General features: G+C 50.1%; 1 protein-coding gene across 2 annotated transcripts in view; it reads right to left on the bottom strand.

Moving 5' to 3' along the window:
* The window catches only part of LOC115076019 (probable histone-lysine N-methyltransferase PRDM7), a 550,011-nt gene that overhangs the window by 139,804 nt on the left and 395,114 nt on the right, over nt 1-15,093 (bottom strand). For both annotated transcript variants that reach the window (XM_029577065.1, XM_029577066.1), the window contains one exon: nt 8,431-8,641. In XM_029577065.1, the coding sequence (XP_029432925.1) occupies nt 8,431-8,641 (211 nt within the window). The remainder of the gene's footprint in view (nt 1-8,430; nt 8,642-15,093) is intronic.

Raw genomic sequence — 15,093 nt, 5'->3', positions numbered from 1 at the left:
TTGGTAGAGGTGGGGAGTCCGGTGGGATAGAGAGAAAGTTCAGGTGATAACCCTGAGAGATTATGGCAAGGACCCACTGGTCTAAGGTAATTGTGTGCCAACTGTTGTTGAAATGGCACAATCGACCTCCCACTGGTATCTGAGGCAGTGGAAATTGGCTGCTGCTGCTCTCTATGCAGGAGTGAAAAGCCTGAAGCAGGGCCCAGCTGAGGAGCTACTGGCATAGTGTTCCAAAGGGTTGGTCCTGATACAGAGAGTAGACGAGCTCTAGTTGCGGCCAGTTTGGTGGTTTTGTGAGAGAGGGTTAGCATGGTTGCAGGATATTGGTGTCTTGTGGGTCTCTTGGCTTGGTGGAATTTGAGGGAACCGTTAAGCCAGTACATTTCTGGGTTGTGAAGGGCTTTGTGAATGAGAGAGAGGGATTTGTACTGAATACAAGAAGTAATAGGGAGCCAGTGAAGGTTCATGAGTATGGGGGTTATATGCTCATTTCTGCGTGTGTTGGTTATGATTCGAGCAGTGGTGTTTTGTAGAATTTGTAAGGGTTGTGTGACATTCTTAGGTAATCCCAAGAGGAGGGAGTTACAGTAGTCAAATTTGGATAGAATAAAAGCAGAGTCCTTCCTTCATTCGCCACCGGAATTCTATCCAACAATTCTATAGAAACTTGAAGTCTACAAAATCATGAAAGGACTTGAACAAGTTAAATCAGTTATTTACTCTCTCAGTTAGTAGAAGGACCAGGGGGCACTCTATGAAGTTAACAAGTAGCTCATTTAAAACAAATCGAAGAAAATTCTTTTTCACTCAGCGCATAGTTAAGCTCTGGAATACATTGCCAGAGGATGTGGTTACAGCAGTTAGTGTAAAAAAGGTTTGGATAAGTTCCTAGAAGAAAAATCCATAAACTGCTGTTACGGTAATTAATAAGCAATAGTAGAGGAAAATTAGTTTCTTACCTGATAATTTTCGTTCCTGTAGTACCACAGTTCAGTCCAGACTCCTGGGATTTGACCTCCCTCTAGCAGATGGAGACCGAGCAGTTATCAAAATAAACTCCGCCTATAAATAGGCTGGTGCTACCAACAGTCCGGCAGTATTCCTCTGACTCCAGCAGATGGTGGAGGTGCAAAACCTACAGTCTGGGCTGTGTGCTTAGTTGGTATCTTGTGTTTATTTAGTTTAGGGGACTTTTTTGTCATTTTTTTCTGTATTATTTCAGCTTTATTTAAAAATAAATAAATAAATAAATAAAAATATATATAAAAGAAAGGAGCTTGTGGCAGCACAGTGGTCGGTAGCCTCCCAGGTGGTCGTTAGTATCTGAGAGAACCATTCCCCCACTGGTCTGAGGCAGGTGCTTCACAGGGTCGAGGGTCCTACTTATCTTAGTAGCTTGGGTGCGACACCGGGGAGCCCGGTTCACTCCACCTGCCAGTGGCGAATGAAAGAAGGACTCTGCTTTTATTGCGGCGCTGCGGGCCATCAAATAGCCGCATGCCCGGCGCGACCGGGAAACTCCCGGGCCTAGGACCTGAAGGAGGTCTCTTCCTGGGCCTAACCTCACCTACACCTCCACTCACTCTACCAGTGGCGCTAACGCCTGTGGTTGGAGAATTCCACACATTAGTTCTGGTAGACTCTGGCGCCGGCAGCAACTTCATTATGAAGAGTCTGGTGGAGCACTTGAAGATGCCACAAGTCCGTGTTCCAGCTCCATTGGTCATCTCATCTACCAGGGTAAACCCCTCCCGGGACGTGTGACACACATCACGGAACCCGTCCAGTTGAGGGTTGGACGCCTTCATCTTCAGCGGTTACCCTTTCATATCCTGGAGCATTCCATACATCCTGTCGTCTTAGGCCTCCCCTGGCTCCAGGAACATGGTCCCCAGTTCGACTGGAAGACCTTGCAGCTATCCCACTGGAGGCCGAATTGTCACGGCAATTGCCTCCAATCAGTGATTCCAGTCTCATGCTCCATCGCCTCCACCAGTCTTCAGGGCCTGCCGGCCTCCTATGCCTCGTACACGGATGTCTTATCAAAGCAAAAGGCCGAGATACTTCCGCCCCATCAACCATTCGACTGCGCCATCAACCTCTTCCCTGGCACTGAGCCACCTCGGGGGTGCATCTATGCCCTCTCGCCTGCGGAGACGCAGGCCATGACTCAGTACATCAAAGAGAACCTGGAGAGGGGCTTCATTCGGAAGTCAATGTCCCCAGCAGGGGCTGGGTTCTTCTTCATTGGGAAGAAGGACGGAACACTTCGCCCTTGCATCGACTACCGGGGCCTGAATGCTATAATGGTCAAGGACCGCTACCCTTTGCCCCTCATCTCCAAGCTCTTCGATCGGCTGCAAGGTGCGAGGATATTCACCAAATTGGATCTCTGAGGGGCCTATAACTTGATCCGCATCAAGGAGGATGACGAATGGAAAACGGCCTTCAATACCCGAGACGGTCACTATGAGTATTTAGTGATGCCGTTCGGGCTCTGTAATGCCCCAGCGGTATTCCAGAACACCATGAATGAGATACTCCGCGATCTCTTGTATCAGTGTGTGGTTGTGTACTTGGACGACATTTTGATATTCTCGGACTCTCTGACCACTCACCGCCAGCACGTCGTCCAAGTACTGCAACGACTAAGAGAAAATAGGCTATATGCGAAACTTGAAAAGTGCCTTTTTGAGCGGGAGTCTCTTCCCTTCCTGGGGTATATTGTCTCCAGTGAGGGATTCCGTATGGACCCCCAGAAGCTGAAAGCCATTTGGGATTGGCCGCAGCCGTCCGGACTGAAGGCACTCCAACAGTTTTTGGGTTTCGCCAACTATTACCGATCCTTTATTCCTCATTATGCATCTATCGTTGCTCCGATGACGGCCTTGACCCGGAAAGGCGCGGATCCCAAGAACTGGCCTCTGGGAGCGGATGCCGCCTTCCATCGCCTCAAGGAGGCGTTCCTACAACAGCTGTGCCTACGCCATCTGGATCCGCAACGCCCGTTTGTCATCGAAGTGGACGCGTCCTCAGAAGGCGTAGGGGCCCTTCTGAGCCAGACTTCCAAAAGTCACAAGTTACACCCGTGTGCCTTCCTCTCCCGTCAGTTCTCTCCGGCAGAGCAGAACTACGCCATTGGCGACAAGGAACTGTTAGCCATAAAGGTGGCCCTAGAAGAATGGCGTCCTTGGCTAGAGGGGCCACAACACCAGTTTACGGTCTACACGGACCATAAAAACCTTGAGCACCTGCATCGGGCACAACGACTCAGCCCGCGACAGGCACGTTGGGTGTTATTTTCACCCGATTCAACTTTATCCTTCGCTATAGACCTGCCGGGAAGAATCTCAAGGCCGACGCCTTGTCACGTGTCTTCGAGGCTCCAGAGACTTCTGATGACCCCCAGGTCCTCATCAAGCTGTCACGTATCCTACTGTCCACCACCACGACCATCCCTCCCGGGAAAACTCTGGTTCCACCGCACTTGCGGAAACAAGTCCTGGTGTGGGCTCATGACTCCCGTTGCTCCGGCAATCCGGGACAATCTTGGACCTTACAGACCGTGCGCCGATACTATTGGTGGCCTAAGGTCAATAAAGATGTCTGGTCTTAAGTAGAGTCCTGCCAGTCATGTGCTCATCACAAGAGGATCCCAGGTTCGATCCCAGGCTTGCTCCAGCCTTTACCAGCTCCCTCGGAACGATGGACCCATCTTGCGACGGACTTCGTGGTCGACCTGCCGTCATCCAGTGGAAACACGGTCATATGGGTGGTCATCGACCGATTTAGTAAAATGGCATACTTCGTGTGTCGTCCGCACCACAGCTGGCCCAGCTGTTCGTCCAGCATATTTTTAGACTACATGGTCTACCAAGAAGTATCCTTTTGGAACGAGAGCCTCAATTTACTGCCAGGTTCTGGAGAACCCTCTGCCAAAAGTTCAACGTCACCCTGGACTATACTTCTGCTTACCACCCGCAGACCCATGGTCTAGCGGAGAGAACAAACCAAACACTAAAACAGTTCTTCCGTATCTAAGTAAACGAGAAACAGGACGACTGGGCAAGTCTGCTGCCATGGGCAGAATTTGCACTCAATTCTCATCTTTCCACGGCTACCAGATTCTCGCCATTCCAGATAGTATATGGGAAGCAGCCACGCCCGCCTCTGTCAGTTCCCATTTCAGTTTCGTCCCCCGGTAGCCCAACTGTCTGCAGATGACCTATACCGCCTGTGGATTTCCACAAGGCGCGCATTGATCAAAGCCAGTCAGGTGGCAAAAAGGTATGCCAATCAGCGACGAAGACCATACCCGCCTCTGAGACCGGGTCAAAAGGTATGGCTGAGCACCCAGTTCATCTGTCTGAAGTTGCGTTCAGTGCGATTGGTCCCTCGATTCATTGGGCCATTCCCCATCATTCGACAGGTTGGTGTGGTATCATATCAGCTTCGTCTTCCACCTTCACTCAAGATACACAACACGTTCCATGTCTCCCTCTTGAAGCCCCTGGTGCTATCTTGGCCTTCCAGTACACCTCCGGCTCCCCAACCCATCGCCTCCGAAGATGACCTCACTTATCAGGTCCGAGAGGTATTGGACGTGCAGAAGCCTAGAAAGAAATGGGAGTATCTGCTAGTCTGGGAGGGGTTCAGCCCCGAAGAAAACACCTGGAAGCCGTTGGCCAACATACTAGACCGGGGCTTGCTTGAGCAGTTCCATAAAGACCATCCGTCTAAGCCCAGGCCTCCGGGGAGGCGTCCTAAAGAGGGGGGTACTGTTGTGTTCCATGGCCGTGGATGGCCGCGACTGCATCCCCCTACCTGACCTGGACAGGCAGGCCGCCGCGGCAGCATCGGGTAAGTTGCTGGTTACTGTGGTCTCCGCGTGCTGGCACGGGCATCTGTGAGGGTCCCCAGGTTTGGGAGCCGTCCCTGCTCCCTCCTCACGGCGTCGGGCGGCTTCCCCGCGGGCTGGGAATCCAAGATGGCCACCGCCATTTTAGGCACGAGGCCGCGCCTTCTCACCAGATTTAAAGGGACCTGGTCCCTTTAACTACCTACAACTGTTTCCAATGAACCAGAGCAGAGGAAATATAAAAGGAGGCTTCCTCTGCTCATTCCTTGACTTGGCAACTTTTGGGTTAGTTGAATCTGCTTGCTTCGGTGAGTCTTCTTGTACTTTGGATCCTTGTTCCTTGATTCCTGTCTCGTCTCAGTGATTCCTGGTTCCTGACTTCGGATTGGCAAGTGGTGATACTTGGTGTGTGACTTCGGACTGGCAAATGGCGATCCCTCGGTGTGTGACCTCAGACTGGTAAGCGACAACCCTCTGGCACTTGACCTCGGACTTCTTCTGGACCATTGTCTCCAAGGGCCCACCTAAGTCCCAGCAGCCCGGGTCCCTACTGGAGCTTCACCCCTGGAAGCCTGCGGTCCCCCCTCCCGGGGGGACCGCAGGCTTCCAGGGGTGAAGCTCCAGTTAGCCCTTGCACCGACCTCAAGACTCCTTGACCTCTCAAAGGTCCACCTAAGTCCCAGCGGCCCGGGTCCCTACGGGCTCCTCCTGGGGGGACCACGGGCTTCCAGTGGCGAAGACCCAGTTGTCTCCTCAACATCAACTCCTCGTCTGACTCCACAGCCACCTCAGTCTCCTGTGCCTAGGGTCAGCCAGTTGCATCTTCTGTTCCGCCTCGCCACCCGACGGGAGAACCTATGGATCCACTTCCTAAGGTATTCAATCCTCCCGTCGGCTCAAGGGTTCACAATCTGAGCATAACAAGAAGGCATTTGACAAAGTCTCTCCTAAGAGATTTCTTAGAAAATGAAAAAGTAATGGGATAGGAGGCAATGTATAGTTGTCGACTGCAAACTGGTTAAAAGATAGGAAAGAGAGAGTAGGATTAAATGATCAGTTTTTTCAGTGGAGAAATGCAAACAGTGGAGTGTCTCAGGGAAATGAACTTGGACCGTTGCTTTTTAATATATTTATAAATGATCTGGAAAGGGGAATGACAAGTGAGGTGATCAAATGTGCAGATGTCACAAAATTATTTAGCGTAGTTAAATCACAAACAGATTGTGATAAATTGCAGGACCTTGCGAGACTGGAAGATTGGGCATCCAAATAGCAGATGACATTTAATGTGGACAAGTGCAAGGTGATGCATATAGGGAAAAATAACCTATTCTGTGGTTACACAATGTTAGGTTTCATATTAGGCGTTACAACCTAGGAAAAAGATCTAGGCATCATAGTGGATAATATATTGACATCATCGGCTCAGTGCGCTGCTGTGGTCAAAAAAGCAATGTCAGGAATTATTAGGAAGGGAATGATGAATAAAATGGAGAAAGTCATAACGCCTCTGTTTCACTCCATGGAGAGATGGCAACTTGAGTATAATGTGCAATTCTGGTCGCTGTATCTCAAAAAAGATACAGTTGCAATGGAGAAAGTACAGAGAAGGACAATCAGACAAGCAAAATGATAAAGGACATGGTATGGTTCCCCTATGAGGAAAGGCTAAAGAGGTTAGGGTTATTCAACTTGGAGAAGAGATGGCTGAGGGGGGATATGATAAAGGTCTATAAAATCATGAGAGGACTAGAACGGGTATATGTAAATCAATTATTTACTCTTTCAGATAACACAAAGACTAGGGAACATACCATGAAGTTAGAACATAATACCTTTAAAACAAATCAGAGAAATTTCTTTTCCACTCAATGCACAATTAAGCTCTAGAATTCATTGCCAGAGGATGTGGGTAAGACAGTTAACATAGCTGGGTTTAAAAAAGGTTAAGACAAGTTCCTAAAGGAGAAGTCCATAAATTTCTAGTAATCAAGTAGACTTATAGGTAGATTTGAAATTGGCCGTGCGTAAAATCTGGCATTTATGCACGTGGCTGGGCCTTGAGCGCACCAAGCCAATTTTCCAAAAGACCCGGCCACGCGCGTAAAGGCCAGTACGCGCGCAAGTAAGTGCCCGCCTTCCTGCAAGGGGTGGTCTAGGGGGCGTGTTCTGGGCAGGAGACAGGCCGAGATAGCGCCATTGTTCACTGTCCTGGAGCCTCGCGCACGTGCAACTTACTTCAGCTCTCGAGCTGAAGTAAGTTGCAAAACAAGAAGAAAAAAAAAAAAAGGTAGGGTTTAGGAGGTGGTGAGGAGAGAGGAAGGGAGATTAGGTAGGGAGGTAGAGAAGTTCTCTCTCAGTCCACTCCTTAATTGGAGTGGACTGGGAGGGATCTGGGGAAGGCTGGGATGTGTCACTGTGTGAAAATTACGGAAGTCTACCCCCGCATCCTTTTTATAATGTACACACATGTTATAAATAACTTGGATGCACGTACATGTGCATGTGCATGCAAATCCCGCATTTACCTCATAAGTGGGAAAATTTTTCAAGGGACATGCATCAATGCCATTTTCCCAGTTCGCCTAGTTAAGGGATTGGACTTCCAAACCCTCCTAGTTTTTATAACCTCCCTTCCCCCATTAGCCCTGACCCTTAAAACCCTGCTTACTGGCCTAGGTGTTTTTGTTTTATGACTTACATGTCATCCATAGCAGAAGTAAAGTTATGTGGCAGGGGACCCCAGCGCTCATGCCACACCACACCCATGACTCCGCCCCTATTTGTGAACTTTTCATTTGTGCATGTAGCTGCATATATGCACATACCAAGGTGGCTTTTAAAATCCACTCTGCGCACACCAGCCTGACTTGTGCGCATATCTCTCAGTTTTGGTGCATGCCAAAATTCACTTATGAGAGCCAAGACTTTCCAACCATTTGCAAAGTGGACAAAAAAAGACTGAAGGGATGTGTGCAGTGATGGCAGTGTAGGAATTCCCATGCATGCTCTGGAAAACATGTTCTGACACAGTACTATTGGATGATGTCACTTACTTGCATGGCTGTTATTGTTCCTGCTAGTCCAAGGAGAACATAAGAAAGGCAAAAACCATGAGAAAAGAGGTGGGCGAAACAGAAGGACAGAGGGAGCCATGAAAACTGGGGAGGAGAAAGAGCCTGAGCCATGAGATCCAGAAGGGATGTGATGGGTATGACACGAGCTCCTATTCCATCCCTCTCTTAATGCCCCCCTCTTTATAAAGCTTCTGGAAACTTTAAGTAAACTTATTTAGTAAGGGTATGACTGATGGTTTTGTGCATTTATTAATGGCTATTAACCCTGCTATGGATTTTCTTGATGGAGATACAAGAAAAGTAGAATACAAGTTAACATTGTGAGTACAAATCAGTTCAGTATATCATAAGTTCATATGCAACACTCCATTTTAATTTTTAAACTCATGCATATTGCTACTATCTTTTAAATCAGAAATCAAACAGATTTAGAGCACCGCTTATTGAGTTGCAATATAAAATGGCAAGGAATCTGCCCAACATTATAGAACATACTTAATTCTGTTTCTATTAGCTGATTAGTTATGTTTTCCCATCCACATACTCTTGGCATTTCAGCCTCTTCCTCTGCATTGGTTGCATCAGTTAAGGTTTCCTTGGTAAAACCTTTAAATTCCTTTTGGTTTTCTTCCGCATCAGAATCAAACAGAATCTGTACCTCTTCATTCTTCTCAGGTGCTGTCATAGTGGGTTCTTTCACCATATTCTTAGAAAAAAAAATCCAGAAATAAAGGTGAACAAGAACACACAAAAAAGTGATATGTTTTTATTGGATTTACTTATTTATTTATTTATTTGAAACCTTTTATATACCGACAACCGTTTGCACATCGCATCGGTTTACAAGTAACTTAATAACTTTAGGCGAAGCCTTTACATTGAACGGTAACTGAGATATTAAGGAACAAAAACAACTAAATAGATATGTTTATAATTTACAAGGAGTAAATAGATATGGTTATAATTTACAAGGAGTAGGAAGATGGTTATAATTTACAAGGGGCAAGCACCTCTGTAGGGGGTGCTGCTTAGGTGAATGGGAGGCAGAAGGATATTTACACAAAGTTTATAAAAGATTGAGAATGGCATTATATAATACTATTTGACAAACAGTAGGTGGAAATTACAATAGGAGCGGAGGGAAGGAGGGGGAAGGTAGAGATGAGTAAGCACGATAGGAAGATAGGGTAAGAGGTGAGCGGGGGGGGGGGGGGGAGAATGAGGATGGATCAGATAACATTCGGAGAGAGGTTCATGTTGGATGGGTAGGCTTGTAGGAACAACCATGTTTTTAGTTTTTTTTAAATTTAGGGGTAGAGGATTCAGTGCGTAGGTCTGGAGGCATGGAGTTCTAAAGGGTGGGACCGGCTAGAGAAAAGGCTCTGTTCATTGTGGAGGTGAGTTTTGTTGATAGAGGGGGTACGGAGTGTTCCTTGGAGTACGGAACGAGATGGTCGAGTGGATGTGCGTAGGAGTAAGGGAGGGTTGAGCCAGTCAGAGTTTTCATTATTGATGCTTTTGTGGATGAGCGAGAGTGTCTTGAAAAGTATACTTAATATATTTCATGACCAGCCTTCAGGAGTTTACACTCTCTTTCTAAATTCTTAGGCCGATGTAATAAGCTGTGATAAAACTGTGCATTGAAATTCACAGATAGGGAATGGACAAAGGAAAATTAGTTCTTACCTGTTAATTTTCGTTCCTGTAGTACCACGGATCAGTCCAGACAGTGGGTTGAGCCTCCTTTTCAGCAGGTGGAGACAGACTAAAACTTGCAGGATGCCCTATATCAGGACAGAGCCTATCCTCTCACCCTTCAGTATAACGTATGTCAAAGCAGAAAACAATAAAACCAAGAATAGGATCAAGCAAGTAACCAAAAGCTCAACGGAGCAACCATAGATTAATGTAGAAGCATAGTATACATATACGCTCTTGCATAAACGTGGTATAAAATAACCACCAAGGCTTCCGGTGTAAATGCTCAGTAATCTTGCACCAAGGAAAACATGAAATCTGCAGACCTGCAAGAAAACAAGCTTCGAGAGGACAGAAGACAGACAGGGAAGGGCGTCTGGACTGATCCGTGGTACTACAGGAACGAAAATTAACAGGTAAGAACTAATTTTCCTTTCCTGTACGTACCCGGATCAGTCCAGACAGTGGGATGTACCAAAGCTTCCCTAAACTGGGTGGGACCGAGACAGTCCCGCTCGAAGCACGTGCCGCCCAAAGGAACCGAACACCGGAGCGTGTATGTCCAGACGGTAGTGCCGAGCAAAAGTATGCAGAGACGTCCAAGTGGCAGCCCTGCAAATCTCCTGCGGAGAGACAGACTGACTCTCCGCCCAAGAAGTAGCCTGAGAACGCAGAGAATGGGCTTTCAGACCCTCAGGAAGTGGACGACCCTGACAAAGATATGCCGAGGAAATGGCTTCCTTCAACCACCGCGCAATCGTGGTCTTAGAAGACTGTTTACCCCGGTTGGGACCACTCTAAAGGATGAAGAGATGGTCCGAAACTTGAAAGTCATTGGTGACTTGAAGATAACAAAGCAAGACTCGCTTGACATCCAGTCGACGGAGGTCACCCCCAGCCGTACCGCAATCTCCTCCGGAGAGAACGTGGGGAGTTCCACCGACTGGTTGACGTGAAAAGCGGAGACAACCTTAGGCAAGAAGGAAGGAACCGTCCTGAGAGAGACCCCGGAATCAGAAAAACGCAAGAAGGGCTCCCGACAGGACAGCGCCTGAAGCTCGGAAATACGACGAGCAGAGGAGATAGAGACTAGAAAGACAGTCTTAAGAGTAAGATCCTTGAGCATAGCGTGGCGAAGAGGCTCAAAGGGAGCCGCAAAGAGAGCACGAAGGACGAGGTTGAGACTCCAAGATGGACACGTGGCCCAAGAGGGAGGGTGGAGGTGTCTAACGCCCCTCAGGAAACGAATAACGTCCGGGTGAGCAGCCAAGGCATGACCATCCACCCGACCCAGGAGAGAGCCAAGCGCAGAGACTTGAACGCGTAAGGAACTGAAGGAGAGACCCTTCAGTTCCTTACCCTTCTGAAGGAAAGAAAGAACCAAAGGAATCGAGGTGGAGCGCGCCGGGACGCCCGCCTCCATACATGCGGACTCAAAGACTTTCCAGATGCGCACATAGGCCAGAGAAGTCGACTGCTTCCGGGCTCACAGCAGGGTGGATGTTATGCTCAGGCTTGTGGACCCTTGGCCGACAAGAGGATGGTATACCTTTTGGAGGATCCGTAGGGTCTCTTGTCGGGTGGCAAGGCAAAACAGGAGGCGGGACCGGCTGACCCTTGGCACTGGAGGCTGAGGCGAATACAGAGGCGATGAAGAGACGAGATGAGGCGCTGAGTCTTCACCACTGGTGGTCTGCGGTCCCCCCGGGAGGAGCCCGTAGGGACCCGACCGCTGGGGCTTAGGTGGACCTAGGGAGGTCAGAGCAATGGTGCAAAGGCCAACTGGAGCTTCGCCCTGGAAGCCCGCGGTCCCCCCAGGAGGAGCCCGTAGGGACCCGGGCCGCTGGGACTTAGGTGGGCCCTTGGAGACGGAGTCTTGGAGGAGTCCTAGGTCGAGTGCCAGAGGGTCGTCGCTCACCAGTCCAAGGTCGTGCACCAGAGAATCACCGCTTGCCAATCCGAGGTCAGGAACCAGAGAATCACCGTAAGCCAATCCGAAGTCAAGAACCAGAGAATCACTGTAAGCCAATCCGAAGTCAGGAACCAGGAACACCAACACGTAACAGGAGCCAGAAGCAGGAACTCACCGAGGCAAGCAGACTCAAACAACACTCGCAAGAGACATTGCCAAGTCAAGGAATGAGCAGAGGAAGCCTCCCTATATACTTCCTCTGCTCTGGATCATTGGAAGCAGGTGAGTCTAGTTAAAGGGACCAGGTCCCTTTAAATGCAAATGAGTTGACGGCGGCCATCTTGGATTTCCCCGGTGGAGAAGGAGAGACGCCGCTAAGGGAAGCAGGACGGCTTCCCCTGCAGCGGGCAGCACGGGCCCGAGTCGGAGCCCTCCCCCGGGGCTTTCATGGCCTGAGACTCAGGTAGGGGAACGTGGTCGTGGGGCGCCACGGCCGCGGAGCACAACAGTCCCCCCCTCTTTAGGGCGTCTCCCTGGAGGCCTGGGTTTAGATGGGTGGTCTCGGTGGAACTGGTCCAATAGATTCCGATCCAGGATGTTAGCCAGAGGCTCCCAGGAGTTCTCCTCGGGGCCGAAGCCTTCCCACGCTAACAGGTATTCCCACTTCTTTCGATGCTTCCTCACATCTAGTACCTCCCGGACCTGATAGGTGAGGCCATCTTCGGAGGCAACGGGTTGGGGAGTAGGAGGCGTGCTGGAGGGCCATGACAATACCAGAGGTTTCAGGAGAGAGACATGAAAGGTATTATGTATCTTAAGAGACAGAGGGAGACGAAGCTGGTAAGAGACTGCACCCACCTGCCGGATGATGGGGAATGGCCCGATGAATCGCGGAGCCAGTCGTGAAGATGGCAGCTTCAAGCGGATAAATTGTGTACTTAGCCAAACCTTTTGGCCCGGGCGGAGAGGCGGGTACGGTCTTCTGCGCTGATCCGCGTACTTCTTAGCTGTCTGGCCGGCCTTGACCAGGGCGCGCTGCGTGGATATCCATAGCTGGTGCAGTTCTTCAGCCGAGAGCTGGGCTGCAGGAGATGGTACCGTAGTAGGGACAGGCATAGGCGGTCGTGGCTGTCTCCCATAAACAATCTGAAACGAGGAGGACCCCGTAGCCGCAGAGATGTGGGAATTCAGGGCAAATTCGGCCCATGGTAGCAGACTAGCCCAGTCATCCTGTTTTTCATTCACATATAACCGAAGGAATTGCTTCAAGGTCTGGTTGGTTCTCTCTGCGAGACCGTTAGTTTGTGGATGGTAGCCGGATGTATAATCTAGCGTGACGTCGAACTTCTGGCAGAGAGCCCTCCAGAAGTTGGCTGTAAATTGAGGCCCTCGATCAGACAAGATGCCTTTAGGTAGGCCGTGAAGCCTGAAGATGTGCTGAACGAACAGCTGGGCCAGCTGGGGTGCTGATGGCAAGCCTGGCAATGGTACGAAGTGCGCCATTTTGCTAAAACGATCGACTACCACCCAAATTACCGTGTTGCCACTGGATAGTGGCAGGTCCACCACGAAGTCCGTCGCCACGTAGCTCCACGGTTCAGAAGGCGCGGGTAATGGTTGAAGGAAGCCTGGGGTGGACCCGAAGATTCTCTTGTGGCGGGCACAGATCTGGCAGGACTCCACATAGGCCCGGACATCCTTGTTTACCTTTGGCCACCAGTAATAGCGGCGCAGGATCTGAAGTGTCCAGGATTGCCCTGGGTGACCAGAACAGCGGAAGTCGTGGGCCCATGCCAAGACTTGTTTCCGCAAGGCCGGAGGAACTAAGGTTTTCCCTGGAGGGATAGTCGTGGTAGCAGACAAAAGGAGGCGGGATGGCTCGATGATGTATTGCGGTTCCTCTGAGCCTTCAGTAGATTCAAATACCCAGGATAGAGCATCAGCCTTGATGTTCTTCTCCGCCGGTCTGTAGCGGAGCACAAAATTAAACCGGGTGAAAAACAGAGCCCAGCGTGCTTGCCCAGCAATTCCTTGAGTTGAGCCGTTGTGCTCGGTGCAGGTATTCGAGGTTCTTATGATCCGTATAGACAGTGAACTGATGCTGTGCCCCCTCCAGCCAAGGGCGCCATTCCTCGAGAGCGACTTTGATTGCCAACAACTCCTTATCGCCTATGGCGTAGTTTCTCTCTGCTGGGGAGAACTGGCGCGAAAGGAAGGCACACGGACGAAGTTTGTGAGACTCCGACACTTGGCTCAAGACGGCGCCTATACCTTCCGAGGAGGCGTCTACTTCGATGATGAATGGGCGCTGAGGATCTGGGTGCCAAAGGCACGGTTGTTGCAGGAACAATTCCTTGAGTCGATGAAAGGCGGTCTCCGCTTCCGGAGGCCATTTCTTAGGGTCTGCGCCTTTTCGGGTTAGAGCAGTCATCGGTGCCACTACAGACGCGTAGTGAGGAATGAACGATCGATAATAATTGGCAAACCCCAAGAACCTTTGGAGTGCCTTCAGTCCAGACGGCTGGGGCCATTCTCGAATGGCTTGCAGCTTCTGAGGGTCCATACGGAAGCCTTCGTTGGAAATGATGTATCCCAGGAAGGGAAGGGACTCCTTCTCAAAGAGGCACTTTTCTAGTTTTGCGTATAACTGGTGTTCCCGGAGACGTTGCAAGACCTGGATGACGTGTTGCCGGTGTGCAGACAGAGAATTCGAGAATACTAAAATGTCATCCAGATACACCACTACGCACTTGTACAGGAGATCCCGGAATATCTCATTCATGGTGTTCTGGAACACCGCGGGAGCGTTGCAGAGTCCGAACGGCATCACTAAATACTCGTAGTGGCCGTCTCGGGTATTGAAGGCCGTCTTCCACTCATCTCCTTCCTTAATTCGGATGAGGTTGTAGGCCCCTCGGAGGTCTAATTTGGAAAAGATCCTTGCACCCTGTAGCCGGTCAAAGAGCTCCGAGATGAGGGGCAAGGAGTAACGATCCTTGACCGTAATGGCATTTAAACCCCGGTAGTCGATACAGGGGCGAAGACTCCCGTCCTTCTTCGCGACGAAGAAGAAGCCCGCCCCGGCCGGGGATTTAGACTTCCGAATGAAGCCCTTCTCCAAATTCTCCTTGATATATTCACTCATGGCCTGCGTCTCTGTGGGAGAGAGGGCGTAAGTGCGGCCCCGAGGGGGTTCCGTGCCAGGGAGGAGTTGGATGGCACAATCGAACGCTCGATGGGGTGGAAGTATCTCTGCCCGTTGCTTCGAGAAAACGTCCGCGTACGCGGCATAAGGAACTGGTAGGCCAGGAAGAGTGGTGGACGCTATGGAGCAGGATGCTGGAACCACAGAGTGTAGGCAATTGCCGTGGCAGTTTGGTCCCCAATGAGCCAGCTGCAAAGTCTTCCAATTGAACTGGGGTTCATGCTCCTGGAGCCAAGGAAGGCCCAAGACGATTGGATGGATGGAGTACTCCAGGACATAGAACGACATCTGTTCTTGATGCAGGACCCCAGCTCGCAGCTGGACGGGCATCGTGGCGTGTGTC

This window comes from Rhinatrema bivittatum, chromosome 14 (assembly GCF_901001135.1).
Source record: "Rhinatrema bivittatum chromosome 14, aRhiBiv1.1, whole genome shotgun sequence".
Lineage (NCBI taxonomy): Eukaryota > Metazoa > Chordata > Amphibia > Gymnophiona > Rhinatrematidae > Rhinatrema > Rhinatrema bivittatum.
Note: the sequence above shows the minus strand (reverse complement) of the source record. Positions and strands in the feature narration are given on the sequence as shown.